This window comes from Patiria miniata, unplaced genomic scaffold (genome assembly GCF_015706575.1).
Source record: "Patiria miniata isolate m_02_andy unplaced genomic scaffold, ASM1570657v1 HiC_scaffold_20, whole genome shotgun sequence".
NCBI classification, from domain to species: Eukaryota; Metazoa; Echinodermata; class Asteroidea; order Valvatida; family Asterinidae; genus Patiria; species Patiria miniata.
Window position 1 is genome coordinate 29,816,042 of NW_024037059.1, and position 27,802 is coordinate 29,843,843.

General features: G+C 41.1%; 1 protein-coding gene and 1 non-coding gene across 2 annotated transcripts; both read right to left on the bottom strand.

Moving 5' to 3' along the window:
• Window positions 1-219: 219 nt before the first annotated feature.
• On the bottom strand, window positions 220-27,768 carry LOC119728553 (coiled-coil and C2 domain-containing protein 1-like). Its single transcript, XM_038200841.1, has 25 exons — window positions 27,608-27,768; window positions 25,024-25,180; window positions 24,730-24,827; window positions 23,497-23,649; window positions 23,047-23,172; window positions 21,660-21,858; window positions 20,722-20,834; window positions 18,999-19,083; window positions 18,419-18,651; window positions 16,708-17,035; window positions 15,311-15,441; window positions 14,759-14,815; window positions 14,288-14,449; window positions 12,556-12,614; window positions 11,128-11,244; window positions 10,598-10,671; window positions 10,127-10,176; window positions 8,382-8,621; window positions 7,324-7,458; window positions 6,371-6,424; window positions 5,232-5,260; window positions 4,212-4,275; window positions 3,125-3,251; window positions 2,190-2,314; window positions 220-1,217 (listed from the first exon to the last, which is right to left on the bottom strand). The coding sequence occupies exons 1-25, from the start codon at window positions 27,677-27,679 to the stop codon at window positions 1,197-1,199; spliced, it is 3,009 nt and encodes a 1,002-aa protein (XP_038056769.1). The 5' UTR covers window positions 27,680-27,768; the 3' UTR covers window positions 220-1,196.
• On the bottom strand, window positions 13,149-13,221 carry Trnaa-agc. The gene has a single exon. It is a non-coding gene; the product is annotated as a tRNA-Ala (tRNA).
• Window positions 27,769-27,802: the final 34 nt, after the last annotated feature.

Genomic DNA, 27,802 nt, shown 5'->3' on the forward strand with positions numbered 1-27,802 from the left:
TGAAGTTGACTAGTCACAGTGCTTGCTGGACATATATGATCGGACAGTTGGTGACTAGCCTGTGTAAAAGGCATGGCAAGGGAAGAGGATTAATTTTTTTGACTGTCTGTGACTGTTCAGACAGCAGGAGGGTTAATGCTTTTGACAGCATATCCTAAAAAGCTCACACAGTACGTATAAAAGCAAATAAGAACTAAATGCAACAATGATTTTTTTGGGGTAAAAATATACCGTCAGTAAAACGTATCATGCCGCTCATACGTCTACAGTTTTTATTGTGGATGTGCATGATGCTCAAAAATATATCCAAAACGTTTAAACAAAACCCCTAATTTTAAAATCAGACCTAGTGGTGTGCACTTACGGGTAGTACATAAACAAGATACCCTACTGAAGTAAAACACGGGTACCTGGTTACCCGTAAAAGAAACCAACTCAAAATTCAAATCCCGGAAGTTGTCCGAAGGACTTTATAGCTTTAGGATGTAAACTGCAACTTTCGCGAGCTTCATCTGTCGGGTGTTACATTGCACATCAACGTGAAATCTGTTTTGGTTTGCCATGTAGCCTGGTTTTCATTTTGAAAATTCCCCGCAAATGACTTAAAAAACTGTCTTTTTCATTGTCTGAGAAGTAACTAAGTAACTTGTAAAGTTGGTTACTGGTACCCGATCCCATAATCTGGAACCGGTTCCTGACATCAGCGGTCGGGTACTCGGGTACCCGGTTCCGATGCACAGCCCTAATCAGACCTTGATTCACGCAATTAGCCCACATTTTTATTCTACTATAAAACAGAAGTCTATTTTATAGTCATAACCTATTTAACCTCCAAAGCATTAAAAGCAAGGCAGTACACTTGTTCACATCTCAAAGGTTTAATATAACATTTTGTAATGATTCGCAGCAATCTATTTCGTCTAACTTATACATTGTATACAATTCATTGTGTATGATATTTCCAATATGCTCCAGACCATGATAAATGTTCTATGCCTTTCCTAGGTGCAACTTTGCAGGTACTTGATGAAGTTTTGGCAAATTGTTTAAACGGTGCATAAAAGTTTGTGACACATTTACGGAATTGAACTTGGATTCAAATCCCTAGTAGTGATGAACCGTTGTCCTGACGACGTATTGGTACTACAGTGGACAAAAAATAAATTTCTCTATTTTTCTCACAACATTTGCTGAAATCACTTCATGAACGACGCAATCTGAGGGTAAAAGAAACAAAAATATAAGATTCACTCATATCACTCCCTGCTACAAAACACTGCAGAGTAACTTTTCCAATTTCGGTCATTGATGCCGAAACGTCAATTCTGGTTACTGGTAAAGCTGACCTTAAATTCGGGAAGAAATCGTTCCAAAACGTCCCCAAATCTATGTATCTACTCAATTTCTAAGGAATCCCTTCAAGTTGTTATTTCACAAGTAGTTGAACACTTATATCATCTAAGTATACATTCCGAATTTCAGCTTAATCTGTTGTTGCAAACGCTTGAGTTACACCTTGAACTATCTCCAAGGTAAATTTCGACAAGGAATTTCTGCCGACCAAATTAACTCACATGCATGGTATTCAGGTTGGCTGATTTTGAGGCAACAAAATATTCATATTCATTAGCATCACTCGGCGTGACTTTGCAAGGGTCTCGGTATCACCAATTGAAGCCGGTAAAGAGCGTGATGTTTATTAATTAATAACACGTGAAGGAGGCTATTCTGCAAATTTTTACTGCACACCACAATGGATAGGAACCTTATTAATATTCGTGAGCCTTGAAAAGATTGACAGATATTGCAAACACCAGTGTTACAACTTTTAAAAATGCACGTAGCCAGGCCTATTTTTCAAATTTCAACGAAAGGTACTGAAAATATCAAAACGATTTTTGGCACATAGTTGGATCATTAAAATGAAAACAAACCCTGAAAGTTGCATGAAGGTACGGCCTTCCATCCAAATGGGAGAAATGTATTGTCAAAGATTTTGCCAGCCAACGTAAACATGTCTGTGTGCATGTTGTTTCATTCAAAATAAAGTATTACGTAAACTTTAGAAATCGGCCTTCGCAACCACACGGCTGTACATGAATGAATGGCTGATGACGGATAGTTTAGCTAAACCCATGCGTGATTGCGTATGCATATCTGTTCGCATGTGAAACCTCTCTGATACCTACCTCTTGTTCAACGAGTTTCTTCTTGGCCATGAGCACGCCTGCTTTGTCCTTGTTGCCAGCCATTAATGTCTGCTTGGCATGGGCGATGTAGCCTGGTAAAGAGGACTGTAGTCTGGCCACGTATGCTGAGGAAAGAAGACAGATTTTAGGGAAAAGTGTACAGGGCCTTCCTAACGAACGCGAACACATGCGCATGAGTAGTCTTGGCCCAAGACGCTAGTGATTGATAGTGCGCCCTCTAATGGCACAACAATTAGACCAGTGCGCCTACTCACACTAACATCTTGGCCATTTTGTATCAGCGGTTTAACTCTTTATTTTCTCCCTAGGCTTTCCTAGGGAACCAATCAGCGATCGAGAAAAGGTTCGATGGCTCACCCAACGGTTGTAAACATACATGTCCTTGTGGTACGTTATCGAGCATCATATCAGTGCTTTCCTGGAGAACCAATCAACGATCGAGAATTGACAGTTCAAGGGCTCTCCCGACGGTTGTAAAAAATACACCATCTGCGGTACGTTATCGTGCATCATATCAGTGCTTTCCTAGGGAACCACTCAGCAATCAAGACTTGAAGGTTCAATGGCTCGCCTGACAGTTGTAAACATATACATGTACGTCTCGCGGTACGTCATCGAGCATCATATCAGCACTTTCCTAGGGAACCACTCAATGATCAAGATACTGCGGTGATCATGCACGGAGCTATAAACAGGTTTGCTCAAATATATTCAGACGGTCTTATTTACATAAAATTTCTACGAAATGACCAAGACGTTAGTGCGAGAAAGTTTAAAAACAATTATGCAAGGGCGCTACACAACAATGCAACTATTGCTCTTGATCACTGACGTCTTGGGCCAAGACTAGCGCATGAGTGGAGTGCACCCCGTATCGCACCCTGAAACAACAGAGAAGGATTATACGCAACTACCTTGCCTCGCTTGTTGTCCGCCCTCCTTCAGGAAAATGTGCAGTTTCTGTATCTTGTCTGATGTGAGCCTCTGCTGTGCCATCAGTTCCTTGGGAACACTTCCTCTATGCGCCTGCAATTCTGTCATCTGTACAAAAAATAAATACACCACAAGGAAACTGAGCTATCCAGCCCTATGTATGACAAAAAAATATATTGCTTTATTCAACTTCTTAATTATATAAAAAAAAAAGTAAAAATAGTATTACTGTATCAGTATCACAAGGTTCAGTTAAACAGAAAGCAGTGTTTATGAAGTATACAGTTTTTTTTACAAATGGGACATGTGGCCATTCTAGACCAATGTAATTACAATATCCAAGTATACAAATAGTGACTGTTTCGATTGGTGTAGTAAAACTAGCCTCCCGAGGTGATCCATGGAGCATTCTATTTGTCCTGATGCAAGGCCAAGGGTAAAAAGAATGCTCCATGGATCACCGAGGGAGGCTAGTTTTACTAACACCACAAGATAAAGCAGTCAGTATTTGTTTTATAATACCTCTCCCACAGATTCTGCTTAATTTTAATGATTAATTTAATCTAAATGCAATCAAAATATACTCTATATGAATACGAAATTAGTTGAAATTTACTTGCACTTTTCCAAACTACCCCTTCAAGAAATGTTTGAACCCAACTCTGTGGTGCTAGCGCTTGGGAACAATACGAGCAACGCGAATGCCCTTTTTGCATTTTGCACACAATACCGGTTATTATGAGTATAGTGCTTTGGTTGCTATGCATTGGTTGCTATGCATATAGTACTTTGGTTGCTACGGGTATAGAACTTTTGGCCGTGCACAGCAAGATAGTAAAAATAACAGATGCCATGTGACTCGCTCTCGGCCAATCAAGATACAGAATCTGTGGGTGAGGCGTTATAACACACTATATAACAAATAACTTTTTAATAATACCACAAGAATATAATACCAGAGTCTTATAGCGCTTAGGAACAATACGCCTTTTAATACTACTGTTATAATAATATTGATGGAATATGTACCTTATAATAATATTGATGGAATATTGATAGAATCTGTACCTTTTTCTTGAGTTGCTCTAACTCCCAGTTCAGTACATACAAACTATCAGCAGACTGCACGCTCCTAAAACACAATTCAAAGTGCAATCAGGGAATAACTTGTGTTAATAACTATTTTTGTTTTCCTCCCGAGTGAAAGATGGAAAAAATCACTCGGATGGGACTTGAACCCACGACCTCCTGCTTTCTAGTGCAGATGTCTTACCACTCGACCACCGAGCCATCGGTTGGCTGGTTCGAATCTGATGTACATAGCAGCGGGTACCGCATAAACTATTATAAGATGGAATTTTGCGTCGGGGTGATATAAATTAAATTAGGTTTTGCCCTTCACCGACGTTTAATTTTTACACTGTATACTCAGTGTGTTACCTCCCAAGTGAAAGATGGAAAAAATCACTCGTATGGGACTCGAACCCACGACCTCCTGCTTTCTAGTGCAGATGTCTTACCACTCGACCACCGAGCTAACGGGATCGGTTGGCTGGTTCGAATCTGATGTACATAGCAGCGGGTACTGCATAAACTATTATAAGATGGAATTTTGCGTCGGGTGATATAAATTAAATTAGGTTTTGCCCTTCACCGACGTTTAAACACTGTATACTCAGTGTGTTACCTAGGGCAAAACCTAATTTAATTTATATCACCCCGACGCAAAATTCCATCTTATAATAGTGTTGCGTTTTGTCATCCTCACTGTCATTTAACCGCAAAATTTTCTAATTGGCTCATGAGCGACTTTCAAACAACGTAAAACAAATCTTACAATTGGCTGGACAACGACCTGTTTTTTTTTCGACAGAGATCTATTTTCCGGCCAGAATTCCATCTGTGGCCTAAAAAATAGCATTGGAATATCCTTGGCTACTGAAAGCCAACCCTAATTCTCTTTGACCGATTTGTTACAGCTCCTTGGGAAAAAAATATGCTCAATGGTGTTTGCTTTATAAAAAAGGATACAAGATCACATAACACAATTAAACCAGAGGAGAAAACTGTATGAAAATGATGACTCACTTCTGTGGAGAGGTTGCTGCTGAGTGTCCCTGAGGAAGGAAAATGAAACAAAAAATTGCTACAGACTTTTTTTTAATGTCTAAGGGTACATTTGTACTGTTTTCAGGGCACTTGATTTAACCACATGTTAAGCCACATGAGGATTCATCCATATTCATAAAGCAACGCCGCTTTTGGTTAAATTGAAAAGACGTTCATTTAATGCACAATGCACATATATTAAATACAGTCAACTCCGGCTAAACCGACATCGTATAAACCGTCATATCGCTTAAATCGGCCGTCTGACGAAAGTCCTGATTGTCTCTAATGCATTTCCATTGACATTTTCATTTCTAAGCCGGCCTTTGTAAGCCGCCATGTTGCCTATATTGGCGTATTACTTTCAGTCCCATTTCCTCAAAACCACACAAATTCTTCTGTAAAGTCGGCATCGTACTCTGCGGTTTGCAAGAAGTGTCGAGTGAAAAGTCCCACACACTGCATTTTATTTGTGACAAAATACATGGACATAGCCACAAGCCACGTGCACGATCAAAACGGGGTTTTCCCGATATCAATACCAGTACCCCTTCTCGACTGCACACATGCGCTCTGTTCATTTTGGGGTACCCTTATTGTACCAGTACCATGCACACATTTAATTCGTGACTGTACACGTACGTACGTGCACAATGTACACTGCATGTACATGGACGTACAGTATGCAAGCGATCTGTATATCATACCACTATTAACGCTAGCCAGCCGCCCCGTCCTTGCTTCGTACGTACGTACATGTACATGCATGACTTTCTGTGATCAATACCACTGTTTGTGATGATAAACATTGAGGATATATTTGCTGGAATCAACCATGGATGTAGAAATAAACCAGGGTAAATCAAAGCCTTTGAATTTTAGCCATGAATCTTGTTTGCATGATCCAGATACAGATGCGCATAGGCCATTAATTTAATCTATTTTTCACTCCGTAATTCAATTTGTGTATTTGTGTAAGTCAGCAAAATGACGACTTGCAGCAGAAGCCGACATTCGCGTAAGCCGTCACAAATTCTCTGGTCCCGAGAGTGCCGTCTTAGCCGGAGTTTACTGTATACTAAATGTTTAGGGAAAACCAAACTTTGAGAGCGCCTTACGTGTTGCGTTGGTTGCTTTGTAGGACTGTGATGACTTGGACTGGATTTAGGAACCTAATGTGATAAATAAAACATTGGTGTACAATAGGAAGTAGCACAGAGTCCAGGTTAACTCCTATGAGATAATAAGTAGGTTTCATTACAAGTTTTGACATGAATGTGTACGCTAAGGACCGGGTTTGGCAATGCACGTAAAACTACTTAGGTGCTGTACGCCATGCCTAACATAACTCATACATGCACAGTGAATTCTGGATAAGTCAAACTCTGATAATTCAAAACAACTGTTAAATCAAACATAGAATCCATTACCTTCAGTAGTATAACAATGATATACAACCCTGCTTAACTCAAAACTCTACTGAAGTCAAATTTTGAACCTGTTCAATTGAGGTTTATCAAGATTTCACTGTATGTAATTCACTTTTCTCTATGTCTGAACATGGAACTAAAGATCCTTAGGTACGTTCAACTCAGTACCACGCAAAGCCATCAGTTAGTGATAATTCTGCCAATAACACACTGGTTCAAAATGCACCAATCCCAGGAGATATTGGTTGCCACGGTATTACTTTGGAGCTGGATCGGGAATTTTCCCGACTTTTTTCCCCCAAGGGTTTTTGCGGGGTTTTCGCCCATCCCGTGATCAGTAATTCATAACTTAAATGTTTAGAATGAACTTGTAAAATGTAGTTTAATTTCTGAAATATTTCTGAAATACTTGTATTTGTAAATATTAATGTTTGTCGTATCTTTCACCAATGTACTTTTCCTTTTGAGTTTAGCTTTACTTCAAATTATTTAATAATTAAAAAATATGCAGGGCCCCACTGGCAACCAGTTTCTAAACTGTTTGGGCATACCCTGGGTAAAGAAATGTAATAAATAAATTAATGAAGGTCCACTAACAAGCTTTTTTCTAGACACTTTCTAGTTAGTTTTAGGCTACTCACATGCGATGGTTTATGCTTGCTGTTGATAACGAGCCATTTCTCTTTGGTTTGGTCTTCCTTGACTCCACTCAGTGGATGGTGGATGCGAACTTTGACCTCAAGCTTGCCCCCAGTGGGTTTGCGGCCATCATACAACTACAAAATCAAACGGACACAACGTGTGCATATTAGCAGCCATGATGAAATGCAAATGAGTCATTCAATTAATTTGGTGTCCAAAGCAGCACATTTTTCCTATCCATGTTTACTTTCAAACATTGTAATTTGCCATTCAAGTATCATTAAGAATGACTTCAAATAATTTTGTTTTATCTGTTGGACAAGTAGTTTGCTTTTAATATATAATCACTCTTGGTAGGCCATCAGCCTGGGGGTTTGGACGGTATCAAATGAGGGGAATAATGCTCGTGATTTTTGGCAAGGTATGCACCCCTGTAGTTGGAAAATTGTGATAGCATTGCAGCGATGGCGGCTTTTTGGGTGCACAAAAAATGGCGGCCAAAACATGCTTCTTAACACATGTAGTTAATCTGGTAACAAGCATACTGGCGGCCATTTTGAAAAACAAAATAAAAATGATATCACCCAAAAAAACTGCCACCGCTCACAAATTGTGGAATAGTAATTTTTTTTATAGCTATCACACATTTTCCACCTCTAGATGTGCATAACTTCCCAAAAGTCACTATGAACATATTGCTCTTTTCGATCATTTGATACCGGTGGCCCAATTTTTGGACCAAAGCTGATAGCCTATGGAGAAAGAAGGCATTAAGGAGTACATCAGAATTATAAAATCATAGATGTCAGATGCAACAGGGACAGGAAAAAGTGGACCCCAAATTTATAGAATGACCAAAATTGAAATAGGCCATATTTTTTTAAACAAATGATGATTCTTAATAACGATCTATTTTTTGGGTATAAAACACTGAAGCAAAATTTATTAAGATTAGGTACATTACTTCAATCTAAGAATTTATCTGAAAGGACACAACACAAATATATCAATATGTGGAGTTCAATTTTGCCCAAATTTCCACAGTATTTGTACTCACTGGTATGCTTTCATGAATTTCACATTTCGTTTCCAGTTCCGCTAACTTGAGACTAGCCTGGGCCAGGAGCTTGTCGCTCCTCAGAAAGCCTCTCGCATAGTAGACTTCAAATTTGACGGACCTCCGTTTGACACAGGATGCAAACGACCTGTTGCGCTGAATGTTCAGCTTGGTAGAGTCGTCATATTCTATCGTATCAACACCCTTGCCCCAACCGGTCTTGCCAGTTTGAGGTTCATCCTACACAAATAAATAATAAAAAGTCAACGTTTCAGAATCAAGAGTGGAAAACCCTGACTATTTCCGGTGGTGCAATAAATAGGGCAAATCCCTACTTGAACAGTTGACGTCTCAAAATGACTTAACCACTTTACGCCGGGTTTATTTTTGCTGAAAATTTCAAAATTTTCAAATGGCAAAATTTCCCAGCGAACTTCTAATATACAGCCAAACACCACCAATACTGATTCGCAAGAGTGATTTCAACAGTATTTGTACAATATTTCTTGCCAAAACCTCATAATGTTTCAATACACCGGGGTGTGCACTGGAGCATAAATTGTACAAAAATAGGCCGTGCACAATGGCCCACACAACGGTCAGCACACAGTCCGCCTCCACAGACTTCACGGAATTTGTGTGTACGTGTTCATCTTTTCAAACTGTGGACGAAAAATACCAGAGAACAAAAGAGAACAATATCGTCCACGATTCCCAGCATACGTCCGCGATTGGGGTCGTGTACAAAACATATGGGAGTCTTCCTAAAAAAAGAGTACAAACAAAAGAGGGACAATAGGACGTCCACGATCGACGGTGAACACACGTTAGGGTGATCTGATACACCGTGCCCTCTGGAGACGTGCACACAATAGGGAACAAAAGATGGTATGTATACGTCTCCACAGGACAATTTCTATAGATGAACACGTCTCCACAAGATTTTCACGAAATAGATATATGGATTTTACTCAAAAACTAGGAATTTCCAAGGTGGGTTGATCCGTCGCAAATGGAAGAGTTTTAGAAAAGGGATATTAAGTCCGAATTTCAGCCAAGGAAATTAATTCTGGTTGAAATAAGAGCTTTTAAAACTTCACTTTCAAACTCGAAAACTTTACTACACGAGAACAAAGGAATGTCTCCACAAGAATACAAATTTCAGCATGTGTGTGTGTTCCTGTACTGTATTACGCTCGAGGACAGACAACAAAAGGAGCACAAAGGGGCCATTCATCCTCGAACGACGGTGCCTATTGTCCTCGAACGCAGGTTTGTGCACTAAGTCTATGGGAAAGGTTTAGATCAGGGAACAAAGGAAAACACAAAGCCAATCCTCGGAAGCATAGCAAAAAACGACTGTGTGGGCGTGTGTGTGGGGGGGGGGGGGTGTACTGGTTAATGAAGTCACTCAGCCAGATAAAGAAAAATGTTACATCGTGTCTTCAATACTGCAATTTTGTAGGTCTAGAATAGCCACGTCTAGAATAGCCACTAGTCTATTAAAAATAACTGTTTACTTCATATACACTGCGTTGTAAATGAATTACCTCATAAGCCTTTGGACTTATTGGCGCACTTTATGATGTGGGATATCACGTTTTTAACACCCAAGGGGCGCACAGCACCCGAGGCGAAGCTGAGGGTGCTATGCGCCCCTCGGGTGTTAAAAACGTCATATGTCCCACATTATAGTAGTCAACGACTGTTAAGCATAACCCTGACTTTAAGTAAACAGTACTCACACTTGGGTATGGGAACTCAAACTTGACTTGTGTCTCCAGATCTTTTTCTCCTAGTTACATAGAAGAAATATATAAAGACACAAACTGTAATCAGACAAAAAGTCAATATATCGTTCCTGTCACTAGTCAAATTCAGCATTTTCCTCCTTTTTTGAATGAAATTAACCCCTTAGCATGTGTTTAAAAATCAGTTGCACAATTTGGGGGATTCACAATGCAGTTAGTTAGTTTTTCCGGTCAGTAGGTTCATAAGCTTATGATTCAAGTATAATGTTTGCCTTTTTCTTTTCTTTTTAAAAATATGGTGGATATTTTTTAAGGCGGCAGAACGCTATGCCCTAATCTATTATACAAATATTGAATGCTTCGAGTGGTGTAGTAAAACTAGCCTCCCGAGGTGATCCATGGACCATTCTATTTTCCCGAGGCGAAGCCGAGGGAAAATAGAATGCTCCATCATATTATTCCTACCTGGTGGTAGCTTGTACTGAATCCCGTTCACAATGATAACCTCAACTTCGGTGTCCGTCAGATCCGGGATAACTCTGGTAAACACAAACACCATACAAGAACAACCCAAGAATATTTAACACCACCACAAATTCAGCCAAAGCATAGCTATATCAAGTTACTTAAACAGTCCCAGCCAGTCAATCCTGCTTTATGAGGGTGGGGATTCTTACGAGTTGAAAACAGTCACTTGATTGATTTTGACTGAAAGGACAACTTGGCATGGAACGTATGTTTGCATAGGAGAATTGACCCTAACAGAACTCAACCCATCAAACCCCAACGGCATGTTTTGTTGGAATCTGTTAGGATGGGTACAGTACCCCTAAATTGACAGTCTTTTACATTGGGTTGGCACACCTCCAGAATCAAAGTCAGAAATATGTGTGTACAGTTTCCCATATGGTGTTGGAATTTGCCAGGATGGGTATGGTTCCTAGTAAATCATGCTAGGGAGTTAGGGCTTATGGATATAAATAGCGATGGCTGACCTGATTGACGGAATGGTCCTGGACTCGTAGTGAAATCTAGGAACAGGATCTGAATGTGACATGGACACTTGTAAAAGATCCAAGTCCTGCTGGCAACTATGCTTCATGTCACCAAATCTAAAATGAAAAACCATTCAACAAATCCAAAATCTTCAGATTCGTACATCAATGTTGACATTTTACATCACAATTACAATAAGGATGTGTTGATTTCTTAGCGTTGTTTATATCTTAGGGCTGTCCATTTCCGAATAATTTAGTATTTGATTACTCGAAAATGTGTTTGACCAAATATTCATTTATTCGAAACTGCCAATTGCAACTGCGTGCCGTGCCGGTCAAAAGTTGCATGCAGAGCGTGCCAGTTAACATTTGCGTGCGGCAATCGATATGGAGTGTTTCGCAGTCAATATGTATAACTGTCAAGGTCTTTAAAATAATATATAATAAAATAAATAAATCGTAATGCTTATAAAGCGCTTTTCATCATATCAACAATCTCAAAGGCTTTACAATAATAATTCCCCGTTCATCAGGCCACGCGACCACGCGGCAGCCGTTATCAGCGCACATTCGGTTCTCAACCCTCACAGGTACCCATTCATACTCCTGGGTGGAGAGAGGCAATTGTAGTTAAGTGTCTTGCCCAAGGGCACAAACACCATGTTCCTGGCAGGGTTTGAACCCACGTACCATCGTACATGAGTCAAACACCGTAACCGTTGGACCATGACATTCTAACCTGCTATAAGGACAGAAACAATGAACCCCCGTCCACAAAAATCTTTACTGTCAACAAAAAAGTGGCACCTGACAATAAAACGCCACTACTTTATGATTAAGTAACATCACAATCGTGAGTGTATGTGCATAGTGTTTTTGTTTTTGAATATTTCTGTATATTCGGGATAGCCCTATCATATTTGTCATAATACAAAGATGATACAATGTAACGGAATACAAATGAATAGGATCAATGAAGAAAATGTTTAATTGTTTTCATGTCATTCAAGGCAAAAATTTCAGGGCGTATTAGAAACCGCGTTCTCGAGTGATTCGTAAACCGTGTTCTCAGGAACCGAGTGGAGTGCAGCTGGGCGAAAATTCAAGATGGCAGCCGCCGTATTAAAACGCCGAATGAAAAGATGTGAAAAATATTGATCTTTCAAAAATAATTAAAATTCCGGAACAGCAATACAAAGAATGGCAAAATATGACTCAGCAACTTTTTAATTGGCAAAATATAACTCTGCAACTTTTGAATTAAAATCGAATATTGTTTTCTCGGAATATACAGCATTCACAGAGCTATAAATTCATCAAGTTAGTTGTTAAGCACCCCTTTTTAGATTTTGAGGTATTTTGTTGCTTCAAACGAAACAAATTCACAAATGACAAATGATCTACTCTACCTTACAATAACGATACCTTTTTGATGTTGACAAGTTTCCAAGTTGCATGTACTGTTTTTCATTTGAGGCACAAATCTGAAATTGAATGTAGAATGAAAACTACTATAAAGCACAATATTGTTGCTCAAGGCGCTACATCATTATTACCCTGCTCATTGGGCCAATGAAACATTCCAAATACCATCTCAGCTCCCTGGGGAGTATGCAGCTCAATGCAGCCATTTCGGCACAAAGCAGCTAGAATCAACCACAATAACCATCTCTGCCTCACAGGTACCCATTTACTCCTGGGTGGAGAGAAGTAACGAGTGACAAAGTGCTTTGCCCAAGGGCACACGCACCATAACCCGGGCTGAATTCGAACCCACAACCTGCAGAATTACCCGCAAACCACAATTTCAATGCTCTAGACCATGAGGCCATGGTACTCCACAGTTATAAAGCATAAGTCATTTTGGTTATATCTGTCAATGCCATTTTCATGTGACACGTAGAAAAAACAACAACATTTTACAAATTTTTTAAACTTGCAAAATATTCATCAAATAAACCACAAAGGGAAGTGGAGTATATGCAAATATAATAAAATATACAATTTAACAAAGAAATTGAGTGGAGCAGGGTTTGAACCTGCAACCTCCGGATTGCTGTTCCAGTGCTCTACCGTCTGAGCTATCCAGCCCTATGTTGACAGTTTCCCAGTTTGTCAATTTCAAAGAGCGTTGTTCCAGAGGTCGGAGATTCAAACCCCGCTCCAGTTAATTTCTTTATTCAACTTTACAATTATTTAGCATGGAAGGTTTGCGGTAACACAATGTGAATTATGTCTCTCTTGAGTTGTGTAGTTCTGAGTAGAACCAGTTGTTTTAACTCAACATATTAAACAGTATGCTCATCAGGAGACTGATGACGAACAGAGCACACGCTCTTGTTTTGCTATACTCTTGAGGACAATGCTTTGTGTTTCCCTTTGTCCCTGTAATATAACACTCTCCAATAGACTAAGCACATAACCGTACGATAGAGGACTGTTTCCAACAAAAGACCCAACTCCCGAGGACTGAAAGGATCTGTTGTTCTCCCTTTGTGTGTCGGTCCTTGGGGGTTATGTAGAACAGGTACACACTTTTCTGAACAGAGCACAGTCTCATGATGATGAACGGAGCACATTGTTCAAAACGTCGAGTAAAAACGACTGGTTCTTCTCGCATCCACACAACTCACAAAGAGATATCATTCACATGGTATTACTCGTGTGCCGTGGTACATGGGTTCGAATCCTGACTGTGGGAACATGGTGCTTGTGCTCTTGAGCAAGGCACTTTACCATTATTGCTTAGTCCTTCGGATTGGACGTAAAGCCGTAGGTCCCGTGTGTTGTGTAATGCACGTTAAAGAACCCAGTAACACTTATAGCTTAAGAAGGGGTTTGCCCCAGTGTTTCTGGCAGTGGCTGCTTAATGCGCCGCAGCACCTTGTAAACCCTCATAAGGTGCTACACAATGGGTCTCATATTTCTCATAAACTTCATTTACCTGTGTTTAATAATAGACATAATTTCCAGCGCCTTGAGTACCTAATTGTTGGTAGATACGTGCGCTATATAAGACTCCAGTATTATTATTGTTATTATTATTATTATTACTACTACAAACCTTCCATACTTTGTTCATGCCCATCATGCAAACCTACAAGACTCAATTTACAATTATTAACAAAATATTGGCCGACATTCCAAAGCGCCCTACCTCAATTTGTCTCTTCAGGGTGGTCATTAGACGAGCGTAGAGTTGTTTACTATCGGCAAGGACTTCAGCCGTCAATTCTTCGCCTGCTGGCACGTCGCCTGATGACACTATCTCCATATCATCCTCAAAGGACGACTGTTGCTGGAGCGGAGAGGGTGGAATCTAACACAACAATGTGATATTATAAACAGAACAACAAGTAACATGTGAGAAGTGAACTTCGGACCTTTTCATTACAAGACAAGTGTTTTTTTTTTTTCAATTTAATTTAACTTCTTTCTGGTAATGAAACCAAGGATTCCTCAAAAGTGCCCCAAAACACTGTAGCTCGCAAGCTTGAAGAAACCTATAGAAAATTCAAAAGTATGTACAGCACAGATAATTACACATCTGAAAAGTAATGAATTGATATATTCATCTGAAACTGTTTTTGAACCAAAAATACATGGAGTTCATATTCAATTAACTTACCGATTCCATGTTGACTGGCAGACCATTCTCGCTTGCTGCAATCATAGAATCAAATCCCTGCCAAAATACAAATAAACAGATGTGGAAATGTCACCTAATAGCCTAAATCACACTAATGTTGCACTTTGCCTATCTGTACAAGTACGTATTAACACATTGACTCTGGCGCTTAAAAGGGCACTCAGCATCCGTGTGCTGAAATATAAAAAGGTGTTTTTTCGCAACTTCTTCTAATGGGGCTGCGGTTCAAATCGGAAACTTTCGGACAATAGGTGGCGCTCTCCAATGCGGCACAACATTCGTGGGACGTTAACAAGGGCACTAGTGAAAAAAGGGCGCTTGTCAAAAATGACACTCATGAAAAAAAGGGCAATCGCTAGAAAATACTGAGTTGCAAAATAGAATTTTCGTGCCGTTACCCATTTTTCACTGCTCGATTTTTGCTTTCTAAATGTCCATTCCATTGCAATTTGCACGCAGCTGCAGCTAGTGTGAGCGTGCTGATTGACACCATGGGGACAAGGGTGGGGGGTAAAGTCCGACTTGAGATACCTTGACTACTTTCAGCAGTCTCATAGCTTCACCCATATCTCCCTCCTTCTTGGCTTGGATAGCGAGCGTCTTGTACTCCTTCTGCCTGGCAACCAGTACCCTCAGATTCTTCAGGTTCTGTGCTTCTTTCACTGAAATTACAACAAAGAATGTAAGTTAATGTAGGTCTCCAGACCAGGTCACGGTCTCAACACCGTCTCAAGACAATTTTTCGCGGTGAGATTGACGCTGGAATGGAGACCAGTCAATGCAGTTGGTTGATTCAGAGTACTGGTACCTGCGCACTTATTTCACCCATGCAAATTCATAATGCGTTCCAAATTTCTTTTTGAACATATCTTGATTTCAGCACCATACATATTTATTCATGGTTGGTCTCGGTCTCGGTCTCGGAAGTCTTGGTCTCAGTCTCGGTCTCAGTCTCGGCCTGCTCCCTAGGCATTTTTGCTAGGATGCAATATCAATCCTACACAATTCTCCAACTGCCTCCATGTAAAAATTGCATACAGCCTCAATCCTGCAAAATCGTTTGTTCTTTCTTGAATGTGTTCCTTGGAGGATTGACCACTGCCTAAATTCTGCAAAATCCTCCAGCAATCACTGTCAATATGTTGAGGCAGAGCCAGTGACATCCTGGAGCAGTGCGGAGGATTTCAAGAATAATCTAGCCCTAAATTTATGCACGGCTGAGCTTAAACAACACAAGGTCCAGACCTTGACACAGTGCATCCTCCAAAATCAGCCACACATTATCGCAAAATCATCTATTAGGATTTTGGAGGATTTGGGAAGGTTATGGTTAATAACTGACGCATGGGCATTATACATGTAGTCAGCGATTATAGGTGTTTACAAAAAGTCATTACATGCAGTTAAAGCTATAGTCCATCATTTGCAGTCATCCGAAAGGTAACTGGCGTAATTATTGTTGAAAAACAAACTTGGTTCAAAGATAGTAAGGGGACTAAACTCCCTGTGAAATTATTCTTTCTGGCAAGCTGTCATTTTGAAGTAATCAACAAAAGAAGGCCTTTCCAACAGTGCGTCTTAAAATGCACCGTAGGAAAATTTAAATTAGTAGTTCGTTTTGTTATTCGGCGAAGCGGGCGCAAGCATTGGCACGATGCACACGCGCACGCAATTGCTATAATTCGTCGGATCAGTGCGCGACGTCGCGTATAGCTGCAATTCAAAACAATTCAAAACATGATTCAGTAACTTTTGATTTGAAAATGAGATCCTAGAATGCTGTTTTCCTCGGAATGTACAGCTGAAGCTTAGCTGAAACTTTATCAGGTTAGTTGTTCAGTATCCTTCATTAGATTTTGAACACTTTTGTTGCTTCAAACGAACAAAAATGCACAAATTACAAATGATGGACTGTAGCTTTAATGTACCTGAGGGAGGTCTTGCAAGTGCAGGCCTGACTGGTGCAGCAGCTGCACCTGGCTGTGGTGATGCACCAGATGGTCGACCAGCAGGCTGACCTGGGGCTGGCTGACCTGGGGAAGGCTGACCTAGGGAAGGCTGACCTGGGGAAGGCTGACCTGGGGAAGGCTGGACTAGGGAAGGCTGACCTGGTGATGGCTGGACTAGAGATGGCTGACCTGGGGATTTAGGAGCGCCACCTCTTGGCGGGATAGGAGGGAATCCTGGTAAGGCTGGGAGCTCTTCATAATCCACAGGCTTGCCAAGTCTTTCTTTCTTGATGGCATCCTGATAGTTCTGAATTGTCACACAATTGTATCAAATATTGAGCACAGTAAAAGGAATTATGAGAACAATCGTGTACTGGAAACCAGAGTCCTACTTCATATGATGTCACAAATTTTTGGATTTTCGCTAACCAAGTCTAAAAGAACCAAAGACTATGAAAAGTTCCTAAGGACGTTATTACAGTTATGCGCGCATTATAAAAACACTAGGTTGTTGTCTTGTATATTGATTTCCTTTACAATTTAAACGTTTCATAAAAATAATGTTCAGCAATCAACAACCTTTTCAATCCTATATTAAAAGATCATACGCTGTCTGTCTGATGTCTGTCTGATGTATGTCTGTCTGATGTCTGTCTGATGTCTATCTGTCTGTCTGTCTGTGTGTCACGTTTTGTTTGTAAAAGGTCTGAGGAGTGTGTGGAAATGCAAAATGCAAGGGTTCATTGAGAGGCTTAGTTATCTCATAAAGATCCATGGTTGTATATATATGCTCCGATTTCACTGTCCTCTGAAGTCACGGTTGGCACGAGAAAAAGATGATTTGTTTTGTTTTGCTATTTTGGCAAATTTGTTCTTTGACACTTTGAATTGTTAAATATTACAACATTATCTCTATGAAAACACTCCAAAAGGTATTGTTATTACGCAAAACATAACCCTGATGATGAAAAATTAGGCAAAATTGCTTCACCAAGGTTTACCACGCCCACTTGGGGTCAACATGCAAATTGAGGTCAAAGTAAACATTAGTAATATGACTCCACCCAGCTAGTGGGTACCGCGCGAAAATGGCATCCCGTTAGTTAACTTAATCAAGATAATCGACTCACGCTCCTGTACACTTACGCTTTTTAACTATCGTTCGACGTACACATGTGAATGCAGAAAACTTAAGTTTGATTGTGTGCACTGGATACAAGCTGACAACATAGTGCATTATCAATGTTCTTATTGGCTCATGCCCAACGATCAAACAATGCGCAACAGTTTCTCCTATTGGCTGAACGACACCATGTACTCTTATTTTTTTTTTAAGGATTTAATTTTCTGGCCTAAGGGATGGAAAGTAAAGTCTGTCACAAGGCAATGTGGCCCATCAGGCCGGTGTTTATCTACGGTTTCAGTAGCATGAAACGACTAGTCCCGGTTACTCCCCAGCTAATGCCAGTACCCATTTATACTCCTGGGTGGAGAGAGGCAAGTGGGGTGAAGTGGCTTGCCCAAGGACACAACATATGACCAGCAGCTGGATTCGAACCCCTGACCCTCTGATCATGAGTCACGAACCCTAACCACTAGGCCACACTCCCCACAAGAAATGGTAGGCCAGACTTTTTTCCCCGAAAACATGAAAAAGTTGAACTTTACAAATTGACTAGCGATGACTTGCCTTGACAATTCGTCCTAATCTCCGACATTTGCTAGCATTTCCTTCCGTAGTAGCTTTATCCAGCAGCGTCTTGTAACTATCATGGCGTAGTTGCAAGGCTTCTAGAGGAGTACTAGGCATTGGGGTATCTGTATCTGATGGTGTAGGGTCACTGTGACCCGCTGGTGACACGACATCGATGCTTGGTGCTTGCATCTTCTGCTGTTTGGGCGGCGGTACGGTTGGTGCCATATCTACATTAAGGAAAAATGTAGTTTCGTTAGAAGCTAGTCATTGTGTTAAAACGTAATTCCACACCCTGCATTCCTCGAACATACCACTGCTCGCTCACTGAGGTAAATTTAAGCCATTCATTGTGATAGAATAGTCACTTCAGGTTCTGACACTCACGCCGTATGTCCAAGCCTTATTCATCTTCCATTACCTACAGTATCTAACGTTAGTTTGCGTAATATCGACAGAGGCAGACCGCTCCACGAATCCTGATCCGCCGTTGATTTTCGACAAGTTTAAGGCCTACTTTGACGAGAAGTTTAATGCTATCTCTACACCGAAGGAGGATTCCACCTCCAAGTTTTACCTTGTAGAGTGGACGGTGATGGCGGCATACCAGTCAAATCCACTTCTTCTCCCTGCTCAATGGCGCTTATCACAGAGTCAAATTGCTGTGCATGGGAAAACAAACCATCACAGAAAACATAATGTATCCAATGTTAAAAAAGCGTTTCCACGAAATAAGGCATTTTTCGGCGTGAATTATAGGGGTGTCACTGAAGAGGCTACTACACGGATAGTGGACTGATGAACACACCTGGGATAGAACAAAAGCTTAAATACCTTTTTTAGAAATAAAAAAAGGATGAAACATTTAATTTTGATAGGGATTTCTTTTGTCATGATTTTGTACAGCCCTTTTTCAAGAGTGGAAGAGGCACACAGACCATCATAAGCACTCGGTTTTAGTAGTACATAAAAGTTACTGGTTTCACGTGTAACAGGGACACCGACATCTAAATATGGAAATTATCACTATTTTGTGCAATAAATCCATCTGAAAATGTCTGAATTTTATGGAATAATAAGAGGCATTTATTAGCTTATGAAATTTATAGAATTCAGACATTTTCAAAGAAAGCCAAAAGAGATATGGAACAAAAGGATATTATTTTCAATGGGGAGCGCCAATAAACCCCTAAAATCATTCACACTATATTAACTAATGCACCCTTGTCACAGCTATTTCTTCTTTAGGGGGAGACCGTTCGCATGTAAATCACAATCCTTCTTTTTGCTAATGCATTTTTTTTTTTTTTACGGAATTTATTTTGGGGGGGCTAGACAAAATTTTGGGGGGGCTACAGCCCCCCCTAGCCCCCCCGTAGAACCGCGCCTGTGCTTTACAGAATATATGAATTTTAGACATTTTCAATGTAAATCAACAGTTACGCGGTAAACAATGTTTTTTGTCATGTAAGAAGAAAATCAAGTCAGAATATGAACAATATTTAAAGTACTAAGTTCAACCAGTCCTACAAATTTAAACTGCAAAGGTTAAAGAAAATATTTTGCATCCAGACATCTATAACAATGTCACACTTTGGTACCCTTTATATATGGAATCCAGTGTTGTAGTCGAGTACTTTTTTCCGAGTATCGAGTACTGCCGAGTACTTAGGTTACCCAGTACGAGTACGAGTATTTGTACTTCCGAGTACAAGGACAGGTCTCCGAGTACGAGTACTTGTACTTCCGAGTACGAGTACGAGTACTTGTATTCGGAGTACGTGTACGAGTACGAGTACTTCTATTTCCGAATACGGCCATACCGCAAATGGGTCATTGTGCGTAATTGGCCCAGGCCCAGTCAGACCGATATTCAGACCCACTCACGGCTAGCTGTTGTCCGGACGTGCACAGAGGAAAATCAGGAAACTTCGATTTCTACGCAAGCCAATCAACCATTTCAAACGGAAAGTAGTGATAAAATAAGGCCGTGATAAGTTAAGCTATACCTTCTTTTTTTTAGTACTGCTATTCGAGTGCGAGTACTTTGATGATCGAGCAAAATTTTGACATGTCAAGAATGAGTACTTTGCTACCTGAGTACATTACCCTCATTTTGAGTATGAGTACTTTGACATTCGAGTACGAGTATGATACTCTAAAAAAAAAAGTACTCGAGTAGTATTATGAGTACTACAACACTGGGAATGACCCATATGTATTAGGTGTAAGAAAAAGAATACTGGATGCTCAAGACAGGCCCAGATGAACAGACAAAAACAGCAAACGTTTATTCCCACCTTGGCTACTTTAAGATGTTCGGCAGCCGTCTCCATGTTACCGGCCCGCTTAGCTTCAAGGGCGGCTATCTTGTACTCATGCTGCCTCTGTTTCAACAACGCCATTTCAGAATCTACGACATCGAAAGAAACAAAAAACAATCAAAAATCACGCTGGAACGACACAGAACTTTGTGCGTAAAAGTATTAAAACCAAAAAGCTTCCAGGACAGACCTGATACTGAGATTACACACACAATTTTAGGACCCAAAAAATTGTGGTTTTATTGTAACACCCTACAATTATCCAGGTAGGTACGTAGAACAAAATTGTATTTACAACTTTTTTTTTGTCCGTCAGTCTTTTATAATAACTGCTTACTTTTGGTCAAATTTGACGATGAAAAGTTTGAGATCGGCAATGTGCCCCCCCCAAAAAAAAGAAGGCAGGTCAGGTTACAGTAAACACATAACTCTTTCCACCTCAGGGGAGATTTAATTTGTAAACAAAACATTCACTATCTCCGAAATCTAAAAAAAGAAATTATCCGTCGTTTCAAACTGTATACATGTTTCTTCTTAACAATGTACAATATTTATAATAGTTGCTTTACAATCAAGCAGTAATATTGTATACTTTTATTCTATTTCATTGTGGTGTATTGTATTTGTAAAGTATTGTATTTGTGCATGCGTGTATAAACATTAGTAGTGTATGCAGGGCCCCAATGGAAACCAGTTTTAAACTGTTTGGGAATACCCTGGGTAAAGAAATGTAATGAATAAATAAATAAATAAATAAATCTGAAACTCATAAAAAAAAACTAGCCAAAGACTACCAGAAGACAATATTTTACAATTCAAAGAACTTTAGCAGAACACAAACAAATTTTGAGAAAATTGATCTGTGAAACAAGATCAAAATCAAAATTCAGGGGTTCTTCAATAAAGGAACTTACCCCCAACCCCTTTCGTGGAACGGTCCGTATGCTGAGTAACATTGTCACTGCTTGGTGGTTGGACTGTTTCATCCGTTGGAGGAGGGGGAGCCACTTCTGGTGGAGGCTTGGGTTTCCCCCCAGTGGCCACCATTGGCGGAATTTCCGATTCATCAATTTTCACGCCGCGTTGAACTTTCTTCTCCATATCTTTTAAATTCTGACAATTAAAAAAACAAAGGTTTAGGCTTAAAAAAAACAAGCTGTGGAACAACATTGTGCATTCAGAACAAATGCATGATCATAGAGCTATATTAAATTACTATAGCGCTAACTCGTTGTACAAATGATGCCTGCTGGGCGCATCCATGCTTGTGCACAAACCTATGGAAAACTCAACATTTAATACGGCTTTACTACCGCAATTTGCACATCTGTGTCTGTATTCTGCACCAATGCGTTATCAAAGCCAATACACCCAAAACCGAAACGCACAATCAGTAAATGAGCGTTTCATTTTGCCCTGCGCAATCTTACGCAAACGCATAGGCATATGCACTGCAGATGATTTTTTCCGTGCATTTTTTAACCGTCATACAGAAAACTCTCTATGACAGCACTAAACAGTAACCTCACCAAAATGGAACACACAGACACACATACAGTCGTGAATTTCTATACACCCGAGGACAATGCTTTGTGTTTCCCTTTGTCCCTGTAATATAACACTCTCCCATAGACCAAGCACATAACCGTACAATCGAGGACCGTTTCCAAAAAAAGACCCAACGCTCGAGGACTGAAACTATATTTTGTTCTCCCTTAGTGTGTCTGTCCTCTATCGTAAAGCGTATGGCCTACAGACAGACACACAGAAGGAATACACTTTTGCAAAATCCCCCTTTCTTGGCTTAAAAGCCAGGGAGATAAAAACTTGAACTAATTAGGCCAAGTTAACAAATAAACTAGTTTCTTATCCCCGCCAGCTTTCTTTTTCCCCATCTGCCTGCATTTATTTATAATTTTTAATTCATACATTTGCAACACATTTGCACATATATTGTCTTTTTATTTGTTTCCAACAACATTATAGCTATGTAAAAGGGTTCCAACTCCTTTGGACACAATTTTGTATCACCAAAAGAGTTGAGAAAATGGAAGAACCCATCCGCCATCTTGGGGGGGAAAATGCCCGCCTCCTTTATTTTTTCAAAGAGCCCGGACGAGAAACTATTCATATTTTTTCACTAAGATTACTTTTGCATGGCAGCAGCAAGGCCTTCAGAGTGGAGAAGTTTGCTTTGCAATAGTCTGGCTAAGGCTGCGGTAACTTCCATTGCCCATATGTACTAGCTAGCCAAAGCCAATTAAATTCAAACATGGCTACAAGTCCATTATATATCCTCACCTTGAGACCTCGCCCGTATCGTCGGGCCTTGGAGCTCTCGTTGCCTGCCTCGGCATTCTTCAGGGCCAACTGGTAATTCTCTATCCTCTCCTGAATGAGTGCTTTGACGTCACCTTCAGATTTCTTCTGTACATTCAACAATTGACCAATAAGAAAATGACTTTTAAGGTCAGCTTAGGCTATTAGCATAATGAGCACCACCCCAAAACCTCACATGGACGATTGAACCAAGGCGTTAGTCTAGAACCAAATGATTTGCATGTATAAATAGTGGCCGCATGAGGTCGCTGTTCGCACTGTATTTTTACATGATTAGTTAGCGCGCGGCGAGGATATTCCGCCGAACACCATACGGATGAATAATGACGAACGCCTTCACCAAGGCTAGTATCAAATTGGCCACATTTATGGAGCTAGAGTAGCCGCAATTTGATCAGGACATGTACTTACTTGAGGTGCAGGAGAGCCTGTTGGTGATGGTTGAGGAGAGGGTCTTGGAGATGCTCGAGGAGAAGGCTTAGGGGATGCTCTGGGGGAAGGTCTAGGAGAAGGCTTCAAGTTATCCATGTTGGCATCATCCTGAGACAGCAGGGCTAGCTCAGCCTACAAGACAACAAACGGAAGATTCCAATGGCAATTTCTTCCGAGTCACTGTCTTTTCTTTCATCAATTTGATTGACTTAAAGGCAAGTAAGGACAATAGCAATTACCCGCAAATGAAACTAGTAAAATAAGGAAATAAAATTATGATGGATTTGTGATGGACTTGTGATGGCTTATGATGGACATGTGATGGACTTGTGATGGCTTATGATGGACTTGTGAACACTTGTGATGGCATATAATGGACTTGTGATGACTTGTGATGGCTTATGATGGACTTGTGAGGACTTGTGATGGACTTGTGAAGACTTGTGAAGACTTGTGATGGCTCCTAACCCTATCCCTCCAGGGTATTTGGGCTAAAAACCCTGCCAAACACAGCAACATGCAACACTTGTCTAAGTGACAAGCCTGCCCAGTGCAGCAAGATCCATCAGGCAAAAGTCTCAAGGTCAAACTGCCTCAGAGTCTGTAGTCACCGAACACAGCAGGATACAACTGTGGCATTGTTCAATGGGGCTCTCATTGTTTCAGAGCTGGCCGTGTATGCACTGGTGTTGGTAGCTGAATGCATGAATGCACTGTGTTGCGTCTGGCAGGGTTAGGGTTAACCCTAACTGCACTGGATCCTTCAAATTCCTCTTTGCCAAAGTGGAGGAATTTGGAGGATTGAGGTTACATGGCAAAAGTGCAGTACTGATTTCGTAGGATGCACTTTGTCAAGGTCTTGGGCCGGACCTTGCGTTGTTTTTGCTCAGCCATGCATAAATATAGGCCTGGATTATGCTTGAAATCCCCCATACTGCTCCAGGATGTCACTGGGCAAGCCTCAACATATTGACAGTCACTGCCGCAGAATTTTGCAGGATTGAGGCAGTGGTCAGCCCTCCACGGACCATATTCAAGAAATAATGGAGGAATTTGCAGGATTGAGGCTATTATTCCATGAGGCCAATTGGAGGATTTTGCAGGATTGAGGCTACATCCTAGCAAAAGGCCTAGGGAGTTAGGGTTAAAGCAATGCCTAGATGCATTCCCAGCACAGGACAAGAAATGCAAATTGCAGAGGTTAAGAATTACCAAGTAATCTGGGTTATCCAGATCATCTTCAGTCACTTCGTCTTCTTCAATGACCTCCTTTGTCTCAACAGCCAGATCAGTCTTCCGAGGAGGTGGTGCTACAAGAGCAAAATAAATAGCATATGTTATTTTCTCATAATTTTCTAATTAATAGGCCTTCAAATTGGTAGAAAAACTGTAATTTGTTTAGTCAGGATTTGTTTCACTCTTCATATCAGCCACAACCCCCCCCCCCCCCCCCAATCCCGGAATGCTAGATCCTCATCTGTTGTTTACATCAATTCAGTGCTTCACCTCTGTTCCTAGCAAGGGGCCTTGATGGCCCAGCTGATCCGTCATCTGCCATCAACGCAGCCAGTTCAGCCTCTAATGCCGAGTCGTCTTCATCTACACCTGACTGAGGCATGCCTGCCAGGCTCCGCAGTTGGGACAAGTCAAACAGATCCGAATTCTGCAAAGTGAATCACAATGTTTTCATTGTTTAAGTGCACCGGATGGAAAAAATTGTCTAAGTGCCTGTTATTATTTACTAGAAGTGCCTTCAAGATTATATACCCAAGTCCATGGGTCCCAACTAAAGTTGGGGACCGTCCCACCTAAAGTGTTGAAGTTGGGCCAGCGCTGCTCAAAGCCGATGGTTTTGGGCACTGTCAGACAGCACGTGGTGCTATTCATTATGGGGTGTGTCATGTCATTATGTGTATTTGTCGACTGACACATGCTTTTGCTGAGAGGATGATGATTTTACCAACCAAAACAATTAATGGGGGTGTCGCATATAAGGGCAGGGTTTCAAATTTTGGAGGGAAATTCGGGGGTAAAATGACGATGACAACGACAAAATGCAACAGGAAAATAAAGATGGCAATCACCGCAATGTAGCCAGACTGCGTCTGGCCGTACAGTACTATCGCAAGCTCTGTAGTACAGGGCTTGCGATAGTATAGCCCCATAAATGTGGCCTATTTACTGGACTGCCTCCGTAAACATAGGCCACACATCCACATGTACAAAAACGTGTCGCACTTTGCCAAATTTTGATTTTCACATTTAGGCTTAGTTTGTAGGGTTTTTTTTGCTTTAGAAGCATACTCGCCCTCTTTATAGGCTAGTCAGAAAGTGCTGCCTTTTTCAGATGTCTAATTTTGGAGACCACTCACTTTAGCCCCACTAGTGTGGCCGTCGGTGTGCTGCGCTGAACCTTTGGCCACACACCGTGGTACCGCGCGCTACTGAGGACGAAGTTTTCATAAAAATTCAGGGCAGTTTCTTACATTCTCAGTTTCTTACTTTCTTATGGTTGTATTCTATGATGTCTCACCTGTCACTTCTGGGATGCTTAGGTCTAATGATGTTCCATTTTCCGAGATATTCTTCAATCTTTCTGGAGTCCATATGCACTCGTGAAACGTCTGGTGATGGCAGCCATTTTGAATGGGACAAGAGATGACCTCAAGCTGTGACGTCGCGTGTATGCAAATTGCTTGTCGAGCACGCGAGGGCGCGAGTTGCAAATGCGACGGCTGTTTCCTGTACCATGCATTTATCGTCAGGGGGCCACGTGCACCGATCTCTATTCAGGATCTACGGCACAGAAAACAGCCGTCGCATTTGCAACTCGCGCCCTCGCGCGCTCGACAAGCAATTTGCATAAACGCGACGTCACAGCTTGAGGTCATCTCTTGTCACATTCAAAATGGCTGCCACCACCAGACGTTTCACGAGTGCATATGGGCTCCAGAAAGATTGAAGAATATCTCGGAAAATGGAACATCATTAGACCTAAGCATCCCAGAAGTGACAGGTGAGACATCATAGAATACAACCATAAGAAAGTAAGAAACTGAGAATGTAAGAAACTGCCCTGAATTTTTATGAAAACTTCGTCCTCAGTAGCGCGCGGTACCACGGTGTGTGGCCAAAGGTTCAGCGCAGCATACCGACGGCCACACTAGTGGGGCTGTCAAGCCCCAACTATCGCATCGGTCCCAACTATAGTTGGGACTGTCCCAACTATAGTGCGGCAGTTGGGTCAGCCGAACTATAGTTAGGACTGGAGTTGCGCCGGATGCTTGATAGATCTTGTTGGATTAAATGTTCCGCGGCGCTGGCACCGTGTATTCGTCGTGCATGCATGCCGCAAGGCTGGCCGGTCACGTGGTACTGCCTAGTTGGATGAGTTGTCCAGCTGCTGGGTTGATTGTCCAGCAACATTTTGCAAAATACAAAGATTGCCATGGCCGGCCAACTATAGATGGGCCCCACCCATAGCTAATGTCAAAGGTCCCAAGTAAAGTCGGACAATATGTAACAGAGCTGTAGGGAATGTTTTATAGTCGTACATCAATGTAAACTATATAGTTGGGACCGCCAAATAAAAATATTGCGGTGGCCCAACTACAGATGTTCCCCACCCATAGATAATTTCATTGGTCCCAAGTAAAGTCAGATGTGTATTAGAGTTGTAGGGAATGTTTTATAATCGTACAACAATGTACACTATAGTTGGGACCGCAAAATAAAAAGATTGGAGTGGCCCAACTATAGATTCGCCCCATCAATAACTAATTTCAGTGGTCCCCAGTAAAGTCAGACGTGTATCAGAGCTGTAGGGAACGTTTTACAGTTGTACATCAATGTAAACTATAGTTGGGACACCGCAAAATAAAAAGATCAGAGTGGCCCAACTATAGATGGGCCAGCCCAACAGTGGAACTTACAGTTGGGACCGTCCCAACTATAGTTGGGACAGGCCCAACTATAGTTGGGCCAGCCCAACTGTGGAACTACAGTTGGGACAGGCCCAACTATAGTTGGGACAGGCCCAACTATAGTTGGGACCGATGCGATAGTTGGGGCGTGACAGCGCTACACTCACTTGTGTTTGTAATGCTGGCGGCTGCTTCGCATCATCGGCACCGCCCTTCTTCTTTTTTCCACCGCCAAACATGTTAGCATTCCCGCTATATGCCAACCAATTACACGGGAATTGTGCTTACTAATAGTAATACTATTTTAGTTTCTTTTCTCAAGTTTACTTTTTGGTTATTCCATCCCCAAAAGTTATGTTTTG

Coding starts and splice junctions, on each gene's coding strand:
- LOC119728553 (XM_038200841.1), bottom strand. CDS start 27,679: ATGTTTGGCGGTGGAAAAAAGAAGAAGGGCGGTGCCGATGATGCGAAG. Junction 4,276..5,231: donor GCAGCAACCTCTCCACAGAA/GTGAGTCATCAT, acceptor ATTGTGTTTTAG/GAGCGTGCAGTCTGCTGATA. Junction 3,252..4,211: donor TAGAGCAACTCAAGAAAAAG/GTACAGATTCTA, acceptor TTTTTTGTACAG/ATGACAGAATTGCAGGCGCA.